At 41.5% G+C, this 13,569-nt stretch overlaps 1 protein-coding gene across 1 annotated transcript in view; it reads right to left on the bottom strand.

The window, feature by feature from the left end:
* Positions 1–507: 507 nt before the first annotated feature.
* The window catches only part of LOC122564644 (uncharacterized), a 56,938-nt gene continuing 43,876 nt past the window's right edge, over positions 508–13,569 (bottom strand). The window contains exons 11-13 of the mRNA XM_087998656.1: positions 12,732–12,811; positions 12,274–12,349; positions 508–670 (exon numbers count right to left, since the gene is read on the bottom strand). Coding sequence (XP_087854782.1) covers positions 644–670; positions 12,274–12,349; positions 12,732–12,811 — 183 coding nt within the window. The 3' untranslated portion in view covers positions 508–643. The remainder of the gene's footprint in view (positions 671–12,273; positions 12,350–12,731; positions 12,812–13,569) is intronic.

Genomic DNA, 13,569 nt, shown 5'->3' with positions numbered 1-13,569 from the left:
CATTATAGACAATCAGTAATTTATGATTGGATAATTGCTTAGTAGTGAAATATGATAAAGCTAAAAATCACACTACACCAGGTTATAGTCCAACAGGTTTATTTGTAAGCACTAGCTTTCAAATAAATCTGTTGGACTATAACCTGGTGTTGTGTGATTTTTAACTTTGTCCACCTCAGTCGAACACTGGCTCCTCCAAATCTTGAAATAAGATAGGTTAGTTGCCTTGTCATTCCAGTTCCTTCCCAATCCTTGTTCAGCCCATATCCTGTATGACAGCAATGCCATTATGGTTAGCTTTTTACAAACATATGGAAGGTAAACTTTCAGACGCTGCAGACCTGATGAACTTATCAAATAGTTTTAAATATATGTCTCTTTGACACCAGAGTCTGAGCCAACAGACCAGCAATGTAGCACCGTAGAAATGAGTTTGCTACTAATACACGCCTAAGAGGGGCCAGGAAATACAATAACTGTATTATGGAAATAATATCTTTATTAAAGTTAGCTTAAAAGTCAAAACAATGCAGCTAAACATATCAACAGGCAGAACAATTTACAACAGATTTTGTAGAACTCCACTTATTATAAAACAGGTTGATTAGTTCCATTCTAACAAAATGTCTCTACAGGCATGAAGTTATCTCCCAAAGCAGCTTGTGCCCTTCTGCAAAATAAAAAAAACAATCAAAGTTCTGAATTTATTGCATATAATAAGCTTATTTTAAAATTTTCCCAATGTGCGACAAATGAACATGTTAAGAATTTCCAACCCTTAACATTTATTCTTTCAAGTAAGGCAGATTAAGATGTATCGAAACCATGCAATTTAATACCCAGTGAGATTATTCCTAAATTGGCTCATCTGAGTCAGTTCAGTGTACTTGCTGTTCATCAGGTTATGATAATAACACATGAATGCAGTGTAGTGCTAGTCACTGTTTATTTTTCATTGTGCAATATATTCTTCTAATTACCTATTCTGAGTGACATACAAGAAGTCCCCAGGTTACAAACAAGTTTTGTTTTTTTTGCTGTTCGTAAACTGAATTTGTGTGCAAGTCAGAACAGATATGGGCTAATTAGTCTACCCGTTTGTTAGGACGAAACATCGTACATAACTTGGATTTTAAAAAATAATTTTTAAAAATGAGAAGCCGGAGGTCGGTTCTTAAGTACAGGACATTCGTAAGCCAGGCGTTCATAACCAAGGGACTTCCTGTATTGGAGGATATATCAGATGGGAAGGGCTAACTTATACTTTAAAGTAATTGATAACACTTGTGCCATCTGATTTTTATGGTACAGGTGCAATCAGCAATTCACATTTTCCAGAGTATTTGAGTGCAGGAACAAAGAAATCTTGCTTCAGTTGTATAGAACACTGGTGATTGACCTAAAATTTTATGGACAGTGCTCATCCCTTTGCCTGATGAAGGACATACTTGCCAAAGAGGGATTCTTGGGTTAGTGAGACTGACCTATGATTTGAGATTGAGGAGACTGGTCTGATTTTTTATTCACTTAATGTGGGCATCCCTGGCTGGCCGACATTTATTGCCTGTCCTTAGGTGGTCTTGAGAAGGTGGTGGTAAGCTGCCTTCTTGAACCACTGCAGTTAATGTGCTGTAGGTAGATGGACTACAGTCTGTTCGACTTTAATGTGATTCAGAAATTTAGACTGTTATTCATAGAATGCGAATTTTCCTTCCCTGTATTGGTTCTAACTCGAATCTGGCCCCATTAGTTTAAATGATTCTGCTATTGTGCAATTTTCTGATAATATGAAATCGCACAAGAACAGACTAATCGCATTATATCAGAACCGACGGATACTGTTAAGGAGAGAATTTGAAGATTTTGACCGAGCAACAGTGAAGGAACATTGCTATATTTCCAAGTCAGGATGGTGTGTAACTTGGAGAGGAATTTGCAGGTGGTGGTATCCCCATGTATCTGTTGCCCTTGTCCTTCTAGATGGAAGTGATCACAGGTTTGGAAGATGCTCTCTAAGGATATTTGGTTATTTTTTGCAATGTATCTTGTAAGCTTGGCATCAGTAAGCTGGTATTGTTGAGTGGGTACTGCTTGATAGCACTATTCATTGAATCCCTAGAATGCATAAAGAGTCCATTTGGCCAATCGTGTCTGCATAGACCCACCAAAGAGAATCCCACCGACACTACTGAGCAATTTAGCATTGCTAATCCACCTAACCAGCACATCTTTGGGAGGAAACTGGAGCACCTGGAGAAAACCCATGTAGACATGGGGACAATATGCAAACTCCACACAGACAGTTGCCCATGGCTGGAATACAACCGGGGTCCCTGGTGCTGACCTAGCAAAATGTGGCAGAGTAGGATGCTCCCGCTGGAGCTCCTGTGCTCTGCCTGTTCTTTTTCCTTTATTTTCTCTTTTTTAATTCTGCTCTCCCCTCAGCACTGGAGGTGAATACTGGTGCAGTAGCTGACATTGGAAGCAAGTCCCCAGAGCAGTACATGAGCTGTGAGCCCTGGAACACATCGAGCAGTGAGCCCTACAACAGTGTGTTTGCTGTGAACCTCATAACAGCGCAGGCAGTGAGCCCTGATACAGGGCAGGGAGTCTTGGGCAGAGACCAGCGCGGGGAGACATTCCTGACACTCACCTTGCAGCAGCTGATTGCCGGTACAGAGCAGTCCAGGGCTTGGTGAAGGGTGGGGAAGGTTGTTGGACTGGGGTCTGGCGCGGGCGGTCAGACCATGTTAAGACGCCTTGTACTCAGATGTTACACTGTAATGTCTATTTGAAATTTCTTACCTTACTGCAATGTCAAACCTTTAATGGTATCCTATTTTTAACTTATTTTTCAACTCTGTAAGTAATGCAATTAGTTTTATTTCTCTGCTGCATCCAAGAATTGTACCAAGGTACCTGTACCTAAGATGTCACCACAAAATGGTATACATTGTAAAAGTTTTTTCTCTGTCCTCCTACAGTGGGGTACATGTGAAAGTAAAAGTATATTGTATTTTATTGTGAGGCAGCAATGCTAACCACAGAGCCATCGCCCACCTTCCACCACTTTACTAATGATTGAGTAGATAGGATGGTAATTGGACGGATTAAACTTGTCCTGCTTTTTATGTACAGGATATTCCTGGGCAATTTTCCATATTGTCAGATAAATGCCAGTATTGTAACTGTACTGGAAAAGCTTAGTTATGGGAGTGATAAGATCTGGAGCTCTAATCTTCTGTACTATTGTTGGAATGCTGTCAGAGCCCAGTAGCCTTTGAGTATCCAAGGTCATACAGTCCTACAGTAGAGAGACAGGCCCTTTGGCCCAAACTGGACCATGCGAGCCAAAATGTCTGTTCAGGCGAACCCCATTTCCCTGCACTTGGTGCGTATCCTTTTAATCCTTTCCTATCCATGTATTTGTCCAAATGCCTTTTAAATTAGATTAGATTACTTACAGTGTAGAAACAGGCCCTTCGGCCCAACAAGTCCACACCGACCAGCCGAAGCGCAACCCACCCAGACCCATTCCCCTAATTTACCCCTGCACCTAACACTACGGGCAATTTAGTGTGGCCAATTCACCTGACCTGCACATTTTTGGACTGTGGGAGGAAACCGGAGTACCCGGAGGAAACCCACGCAGACACGGGGAGAATGTGCAAACTCCACACAGTCAGTCGCCCGAGGCAGGAATTGAACCCAGGTCTCTGGCGCTGTGAGGCAGCAGTGCTAACCACTGTGCCACCGTGTTAATGTACTTGCCTCAGCCGCTTCCGCTGGGAGCTCATTCCATATGCGTATCACCCTTTTATTCTTTCACTTCTAACCTAAAACCGATGCCCTCTGGTCCTCAATTCCCCAACTCTGGGAAAAAGACTGAGTGCATTCACCCTATTCATGCCTCTGTAAGGTCACCCCCTCAGTCTCCTAAACTTTAAAAAAAAAAAGTCCTAGTTTGTCCAACCGCTCTCTATAACTTACACCATTGGGTGAAGGCAACATCCTCGTAAATTTCCTCTGCACACTTTCCAGCTTAAAAACAAGGTAACCGAATCCAAACACAATCCTCCAAGTGCAGCCACACCAATGTCCTGTATAATTGCAACATAACTTCCCAACATCTATTTTCAGTGCCCCGACTGACTGCCCTCTCTAACCATTTCTTGATATCACATGAGATGAACCAAATTGGCTGGAGACTGGCAAGTGTGAGGTATGGGACCACTGGAGGAGGCTGAAGTTATCTACTTGGCACTTCTGGCTGAAGATTGCTGCAAATGCTGCAGCCTTGTCTCTTGCACAGCTCTGCTGGGCTCTTCCATCATTGAAGATGGGGATATTTGTAGAGCCTCCTCCTCCAGTGAGTTATTTATTTGACTGCTATCATTCATGACTGGATGTGGCAGGACTGGAGAGTTTAGATCAGATCTATTTGTTGTGAAATTACTTAGCTCTGTCTATCACTTGCTGCTTATGCTGTTTGGCGCCGAAGTAGTCCTGTCTGGTAGCTTCACCAGATTGACACCTCACTTTTAGGCATGCCTGGTTCTGCTCCTGGCATACCCTCCTGAACTTCCCATTGATCCAACATCGATCCCCTGACAAATGGTAATGTTACAGTGGTGGATATGCCGGGCTATGTGGCTGCAGATTGTGTTATGTACAATTCTGCTGCTGTTGATAGCCTACAGTGCCTCATGGATGCCCAACCATGAGTTGCTAAATGTTTGAAGTTTGTCCCATTTAGTACAGTGATAATGCCACAGATCACAATGGAGAGTATTCTCAATGTGAAGGGGGGAATTTTGTCTCCACAAGGGCTGTGCAGTGGTCACTCTTATCGACACATATCATGGACAGATCCAACTGCAGCTGGCAGATTGGTAAGGATGAGATCAAGTATGTTTTTCCCTCTTGTTAGTTCCCTCACCATCTGCCAAAGACCCAGTCTAGGAGCCAAGTCCTTTAGGACCCAACCAGCTCGATTAATAGTACTGCTGCCGAGCCACACATTGAAATCCCCATCAAATTACATTTTGTGCCCATGCCATCTCAGTGCTTCCCCCAAGTGTTGTTCAATAGGAAGGAGCATTGATTCATTGGGCAAGGGAGGACAGTACATTGTAATCAGCAGGAGGTTTCCTTGCGCATGTTTAACCTGATGCCATGAGACTTCATGCGGTCAATGTTGAAGTCTCATAGGACAACTCCTTCCTTACAGTATATCATTATAGTCCTAGGTTGGGCCTGTTGTAGCGGTGGGACAGGACATATCGAAGAATGGTGATGATGGTGCCTGCAGAATTGTCTGTAAGACATGATGTTGTGAGTATGATTATGTCAAGCTTTTGCTTAACTAGCCCGTGAGATAGCTCTCCCAATTTTGGCATTAGCCCCCAGATGTTAGTAATGAGGACTTTGCGAGGTTGACAGGGCTGTTTTTGTCATTGTCGTTCCTGGTGCCTAGGTCAATGCCAAGTGGTCAGTCCAATTTCATTTCTTTGTTGAACTTAATAGTGATTGTTCCAACTGAGTGGCTACTAGGCCATTCCAGAGGGCAGTTAAGAGTCAACCACATTACTTTGGATGTGGAATCACATGTAGGCCAGACCAGGTGAGAATGGCATCCTGAAGGTTATTAATGAAACAGATGGGTTTTTCCAAAAATCAACATGGTCATTAGTAAATGATAAATTACAGATATTTTTATTGAATTCAAATTTCATCATCTGCCATGAATTTGGTACCTGAACCAAACTAGGGAGGCAAAGACCCTAAACGCTTTTAAAAAGTACCTGGATCTGAATCTTAGGTACTGTAAGCTGCAGAACTAGGGACTATGTGCAGGAAGATGGAATTAGAAAGAGCATCTTTCTTTGGATTGGCATGGACATATGGGCCAAATGCCCCTGTTCTGTGCTGTTATCATTTCTATGGTTTTATGACATAATTTGACAGAATTAGCTGAGTTTCTGGATTAATGGTCTAGTGATAACACCATTAGGCCATCACTTTTGAGAGTGTCCTGCTCTGGGCTTCCCAGCATCATGCCGTGGCTGGGAAACCCGGAGTGGGTCACTCTCGGCGACATGGTATAGACTAGGCATGGCGATAGTATACACTTTTCACTGAATAGTGACAGTAAAGAATACTCATTCTATTCATTCGTTTTCTGCAGTTTAGAAGAATGTGGAACTTACAAAATTCTTAAAGGGATTGACAGAATAGGTGCAGAAATGAAGTTTCTCCCGATTGTGGTGTCGACAACTAGGAGAAATAGTCTCAAGATAAAAGGCAACACATTTAGGACTGAGGTAGACTCATAGAGATGTACAGCACAGAAACAGACCCTTCGGTCTAACTCGTCCATGCCAACCAGATATCCCATACCAATCCAGTTCCACCTGCCAGCACCCGGCCCATATCCCTCCAAACCCTTCCTATTCATTTACCCATCCAGATACCTTTTAAATGTTGCCTCCACCACACCTCTGGCAGCCCATTCCACACACGCACCACCTCTGCATGAAAAAGTTGCCCCTTAGGTCTCTTTTATATCTTGCCCCTCTCAACCTAAACCTATGCCCTCTAGTTCTGGACTCCTCCACCCCAGGGAAGAGACTTTGTCTATTTATCCTATCCATGCTCCTCATGATTTTGTAAACCTCTATAAGGTCACCCCCCTCAGCCTCCGACGCTCTAGGGAAACAACCCTAACCTATACAACTTCTCCCTATAGCTCAAATCCTCCAACTCTGTCAACATCCTTATAAATCTTTTTTGAACCCTTTCAAGTTTCACAACATCCTCCCGATAGGAAGGAGACCAGAACTGCATGCGATTTTCCAAAAGATGCCAAACAAATATCCTGTACAGCCACAACATGACCTCCCAATTCCTGTACTCAACACTCTGACCAATAAAGGAAAGCATACTAAACACCATCTTCACTATCCTATCTACCTCGACTTTACTTTCAAGGTGCTATGAACTTGCGCTCCAAGGTCTCTTTGTTCAGCAATATTTCCCAGGCCCTTACCATTAAATGTATAAATCCTGCCAAGATTTGCTTTCCCAAAATGCAACACCTTGCATTTATCTAAATTAAACTCCCATCTGCCACTTCTCAGCCCATTGGCCCATCTGAACAAATCCAGTTGTAATCTGAGGTAACCTTCTTCGCTGTCCACTATGTCTCCAATTTTGGTGTCATCTGCAAACTTACTAACTATATCTCTTACGCTCGCATCCAAATCATTTATATAAATGATGAAAAGTAGTGGACCCAGCACTGATCCTTGTGGAACTCCACTGGTCATAGGCCTCCAGTCTGAAAAACAACCTTCCACCACCACCCTCTGTTTCTATCTTTGAGCCAGTTTGTATCCAAATGGCTAGTTCTCCCTGTATTTCATGAGATCTAACCTTGCTAACCAGTCTCCCAAGGGGAACCTTGTTGAATGCCTTACTGAAGTCCATATAGATCACATCCACTGCTCTGCCCTCATCAATCTTCTTCACGTAGAGGAATCTCTTCAGTCAGAAGGCAATGTTTGGAATTCTCTATCACAGGAGACTAAAAGCTCACAGACTGAAAGCTCAAGAGGTTGATTGATTCCCAGTTAATAATTACATTAAGGAATATGGGGATAGTATGGCATTGAAGCAGATGATCAACCATGATCTACAATGCTGGAGCTTGAGGGTCTGAATGGCTTACTCCTGCGTATACACGCAACAAAGATAAAAACAAGCAAGAAAATTTGGGATCTGTGGCCTGCTGCGTGTTAGACTAAAGTAGAGAGCACCACATCACTGAAAACTACATGGACAATAACCTTTAATTTAAAGCTGACATCTGTTCTGTATGTACAGATAAAAGTAAAAAAAAACTTGTATTGCTTCCATAATTTTGCAGTGTTCAAATGCACAGAAGTCAGATTGCAAAGAACAGGGGAACAGAAGCCCAGCACTGGGATGACTACCCATTTACTGACAACTTTGTCCCACTAAATAAAATGAAGGTAAACCTGTTTTTCTAATCTTTCATCAAAAAGCACCTAGATCCAATGTGCAAAAATGAACAATATTATGATCTGAGGTTAAAGTATATTTGCAAAATGACTCTGGACTGAAGCTTCGATTGACAATAATAGGTTAAACTCAACTTAAAAATGAACGTAGGTTGCAGATCTAAGTTCTCAGGGAGTACAAGACCAGTGCTATGTGCATTTACAGTTGCCCTTTTGCCCTGTTGCGTTCATATTGATTTTATGCTCAATATGCAAAGGCAATAAACAATAATGAGCTCAGTTTTCCACTGTATAGAAAGCATGTTCCATTCATATCATAGTGGTACAGTACAGAAACATCTTTCGGTCCAACTAGTCCGTGCCAACCATAATCCCAAACTAAACTAGTCTGCGTTGGCCCACATCCCACCAAACATTTCTTTTGATGTACTTATCCAAATGTCTTTTAAACATTGTAACTCTACCCACATTCACCACTTCCTCTGGAAGTTCATTCCACACATGCACCACTCTCAAAAGTCTTTTTTAAATCTCTCTTCTCTCACCTTAAATATATACCCCTAGTCTTGAAATCACACCATCCGTTGGAAAATCCATTCACCGTATTTGTACCCCTCTTGATTTTATAAGCCGTTGTAGGGTCACCTCTTAAACTCCTATGCTCCAGTGAAAAAAGTCCCAGCCTATCCAGCCTCTCCTTAAAACTCAAATCCTCCAGCAACATCCTTTGCAAATCTTTTCTGAACCCTCTTCAACCTAATAATATCCTCCTACTATAGGACAACAGAACTGTACACAGCACTCCAGAAGAGGCCTCACCAATGTTCTGTATAACCTCAACATACGTCTCAACTCCAATACTAAAAAGGTGTGAGCTATGAAGGCAAGTGTGCTTCTTAACCGCCCTACCTACCTGAGATGCAAACTTCAAAGAATTATGTACCTGAATCCCTGGGTCCCTCTGTTCTACAACACTACCCAATACACTACTTTTAATTGTATAAGTCCTGCCTTTGTTTGTTTTACCAAAATGGAATACCTTGCATTTATCCAAACTAAACTATATCTGCCACTCGTCAACCCATTGACCAAATGATCAAGATCTCTTTGTAATCTTAGATAATCTTCTTCATTTTTCACTCTCCCACCAATATTGATGTCATCCGCAAACTTAGAAACCATGTCTTCTATATTGTTATCTCCATTATTTATATAAATGACAAACAAATGTGGACTCAGCACCGATCCCTGTGGAATACCGCTGGTAACAGGCCTCCAGTCCGAAAAACAACCCTCCACGATCACACTTTGTATCCTGCAATTAAGCTAATTTTCTATTCAATTGGCAAGCTCACCCTGAATCTCATGTGATCTAATTTAAGTAATTAGTCTACCATGCGAAACTTTGTCAAAGGTTTTACTAAAGTCTAAGTAAACAATGTCTACTGCTGTGCCCTCATCAATTTTCTTGGTTACCTCTACAAAAAAGTCAATCAAGTTTGTAAGACATGATTGCTCTCGCACAAAACCATGCTGATTATCCCTAATCATTCTTTGCCTCTTCAAATGCACATAAATTCTATCTTTCAGAATCATCTCCAGCAACGTATCCACCATCGATGTCAGTCTCACAGGTCTGTTGTTCCCTGGCTTCTCCTTACATCCCTCCTTAAAAAGTACAACATTAGCCACTGTCCAGTCTCCCACACCTTACTCATAGTTATAAATATTTCTGCAATGGGCCCCGCAATTTCCTCTCTAATCTCCCACAACACCCTGGGATACACATGATCAGGTCCCAGAGATTTATCCATCTTTATATTTTCTAAGACCTCCAGTACTTCCTATTCTATAATGTGAACTGTTTTCAAAACATCAATATTTCTGAGTTCTCTAGCCTCCATTTCTTTCTCCACAGTAAAAAAAGTGACATGAAATATTCATTTAATCTCCTTCCCATCTCCTGAGGTTTAACATAAAGATGACCTTGTTCACCTTTAAGAGGCCCTACTCTCTCTCTCTAGTTGCTCTCTTGGTTTTAATGTACCTGAAGAATCTCTTTTGATTATCTTATCTGCCAAGACTATCTCATATCTCTGGATCAATGGTGCTGGAAGAGCACAGCAGTTCAGGCATCATCCGAGGAGCTTCAGCAAAATCGACGTTTCGGGCAAAAGCCCTTCATCAGGAATAAAGGCTGAGAGCCTGAAGTGTGGATCTGCTCTATCTTCCTGATCCCCTCTTAAGAATGCCCCTACACTCTTTATGCTGTTCAAGATTCATTTGTAAGCAGTTGTCTACATCAAACATTCTTGACAAGAACTTCAATATCTTTATTCATCCATTGTTCTCTTATCCCACCAGGCAAAAGTGAGGACTGCAGATGCTGGAAACCAGAGTTTAGATTAGAGTGGTGCTGGAAAAGCACAGCAGGTCAGGCAGCATCCGAGGAGCAGGAAAATCGACGTTTCGGGCAAAAGCCCTTCATCAGGAAACCTGAAGGGCTTTTGTCCAAAACATCGATTTTCCTGCTCCTCGGATGCAGCCTGACCTGTGCATTTCCAGCACCACTAATCTAAACTCTAATCCCACCAGCCTTACCTTTCACTTTAACAGCAACATAATGACTCTGAACTCTCTGAAAGCCTCCCACACATCAGATGTCCCGATACCTGCAAACAGTCTACTCCAATCAACTTTTGAAAGTTCTTGTCTCATACCCTTAAAATGTGCCTTAGTCCAATTTAAAACTTTAATGTTTATGGAAGGCTTATCCTTTTCCATGACTATTTTAAAACACACAGATTTATGATCACTGTACCCTAAGTGTTCCCCTGTTATCACTTCAGTCACTTGCCCAGCCTTATTACCCAAGAGAAGGTCAAACTTTGCTCCTTTTCTAGTGGGAACATATTGATAAAGAAATTTTTCTTGAACCAATTTTTCACCATCCAAACCTTTAACATTATGGTAGTCCCAGTCAATGTTTGGAAAATTAAAATCACATACTATTACAACCTTATTATTTGTACACATGTCTGAGATCTCTCTACATATTTGTTCCTCAAGTTCTCTCTGACTATTGGGGGTCAATATACAATCCCATCAAGCTGATCATTTCATTTTTATTTCAATTTCAGCCCATATATTTTCACTGTATGATTTTTCAAAAATAGCGAAAAATGGATCAAAATAAAAATCTTATACATCATCCATTCAAATACAAAAAATCCCAGTTTGCAGCTGGGGGAGCAGAAAACAGGCTTCAAGATTTTCATCAGCTGTTTCGTACAGTGAGCAAATATCAAGGGCATATTTGAAGATCCTGACCTTCCTTACTCATCATGCACCACTTCTCAGCAATGCTCAGCAACTTTCTGAGAAGCTCATAGTGAACATCTCATCATAAACAAAACTCACAAGTTCCTATAATTCTCATATCTGAAATTATATCTGTTCAAAAAACTCATACAACTAGTTCTGGTATAACACGTGTTTCGGCAGTGCGATTTGGCTATAAAGTCGCTGCCGAGTTAGGGAATGGTATTTGGAGAACGCTTACCTCTATTGGCAATAGCAAAATTCCAGTGGGAATCAGTTCGCGCACTTCGTTCTGCGCATGTGCTAAAGTCGTTTTTGTGCACGTGCCAATGTTCTTACCATCCTGCTCATACACCTGTGTCTGTGCATGCGCAACATTTGTGTCTGTTTCTGTGCCATTCTGCACACGCTTTGAAGTTTCTGCATGGTTCTGCACATGTGCGATGTCCATGCCAAAGTCTCTGCGCCATTCTGAGCATGTGTGGGTTAGCGCCAATCTTCATGTTGTTCTGCGCATGCACCAATATCAGCTGCTGATACAGCAGCTTTCTGTGACAGGTACTGTACAGAGAGCAGCTTCCTTACATTTTCTAAAATGTGCTGTGTTAAATTTACTTTTGTTTAATTAATAAATATGATTTGAACCTGCATTCAGATTATGCTATATTTTGCGTTAGACTTTTGGGTGATTTTTGAGCAATCATGAGTAATATCTTTTGCCGGTCTGCCCCAATCTTTTCCCATAGGCTCCACTATTTCTGTTAAGTGATTTTCTATTCAGCAAGGTTTCACTGGAACGCAACTAAGGTATTATAGGAGAACGACCTGTACATCAAACAAATGACAAATTGTTTTGGTAAAAATATTTACAAAAATTTACAATCCACAAAAATTATTACCTTCAACATACCTTCTCTTCTTCTTGCTCATGTTTATTTCTTCTTTTCCAACACAAAAACGGTAGGCATAATATTGTTTGTGTCTCCCTAAAAAGAAACAAAAGTGAGGAGAATGGTATAGCTGAAATATGGTGACTGCAAATAAACTCTATTTTCAAAAAATTCTCAAAATGACCTCCTGAAAGCTAGAATTGTGAAACAGCAAAATATCTCTGCTTACAGGGACAAATGGACCCTATTTAGAGGGAACAGGTCACTATTTACTTGCTAAACTAATGCAAATACTATGGTGTGTTCTGCAATCATTTTCTTCCTTTTTCCTTCTCCAATTATTTTTTAAAAGTAGATAACTCTTTGAAGGAATTCAGTAAAAATATTGAACATTTAGCACCTGCATGTTGGATCATGAGTGATGCTCTTGAATTGCACTTGTCCATTTACACATTGTACATGAAATTTCAGTACTTACATTTCAGTACTTTCTTCATCTTCATCATCATCAATTTCATCAAACAGCTCCTCAGAATACTTAAGGTCTACATCCAATCCCTATATGAATAAGAGTTCACATTTGAAAGATTCAATACATCATTTCTATCCCTTCCTCCTTTAGATTAGATTAGATTACTTACAGTGTGGAAACAGGCCCTTCGGCCCAACAAGTCCACACCGACCCGCCGAAGCGCAACCCACCCATATCCCTACATTTACCCCTTACCTAACACTACGGGCAATTTAGCATGGCCAATTCACCTGACCTGCACATCTTTGGACTGTGGGAGGAAACCGGAGCACCCGGAGGAAACCCACGCAGACACGGGGAGAATGTCCAAACGCCACACAGTCAGTCGCCTGAGGTGGGAATTGAACCCGGGTCTCTGGCGCTGTGAGGCAGCAGTGCTAACCACTGTGCCACCGTGCCGCCCACCAGGAATCCTTTCCACCTCTCAATGCACTATCAGACAGAAACCTGTACTCTGTAAACAGGCCTCTGGGCATATCACTTGAAGGCATCTAGACAGACCCTATGTTATCTTTGGTTTTGATAGTTAGTAGCAAAGGGCTACCATTTAACTATGATGAAGATGTGGAGCTGCAAACAGCAGCTGCGCTTTACAGCACTATGGACACCACATAGGGTGTATCAACTCAGTGAATAGTTAGTTCACATGTACAAATGTACTGGCCCAGTTTTTGCATAAGCACAGTAAGATTACTGGCATGCAGATGAAATGCATTCCATCCATGTCTTCCTTCCATGTTTCTTATAAATTATTACATCCATATGTTCAACTGCCCACTGGAAC

Source organism: Chiloscyllium plagiosum, unplaced genomic scaffold (genome assembly GCF_037043375.1).
Source record: "Chiloscyllium plagiosum isolate Xiang-an unplaced genomic scaffold, Cpla_swu_hap1 HiC_scaffold_21, whole genome shotgun sequence".
In the NCBI taxonomy this organism is placed as follows: Eukaryota; Metazoa; Chordata; class Chondrichthyes; order Orectolobiformes; family Hemiscylliidae; genus Chiloscyllium; species Chiloscyllium plagiosum.
Note: the sequence above shows the minus strand (reverse complement) of the source record. Positions and strands in the feature narration are given on the sequence as shown.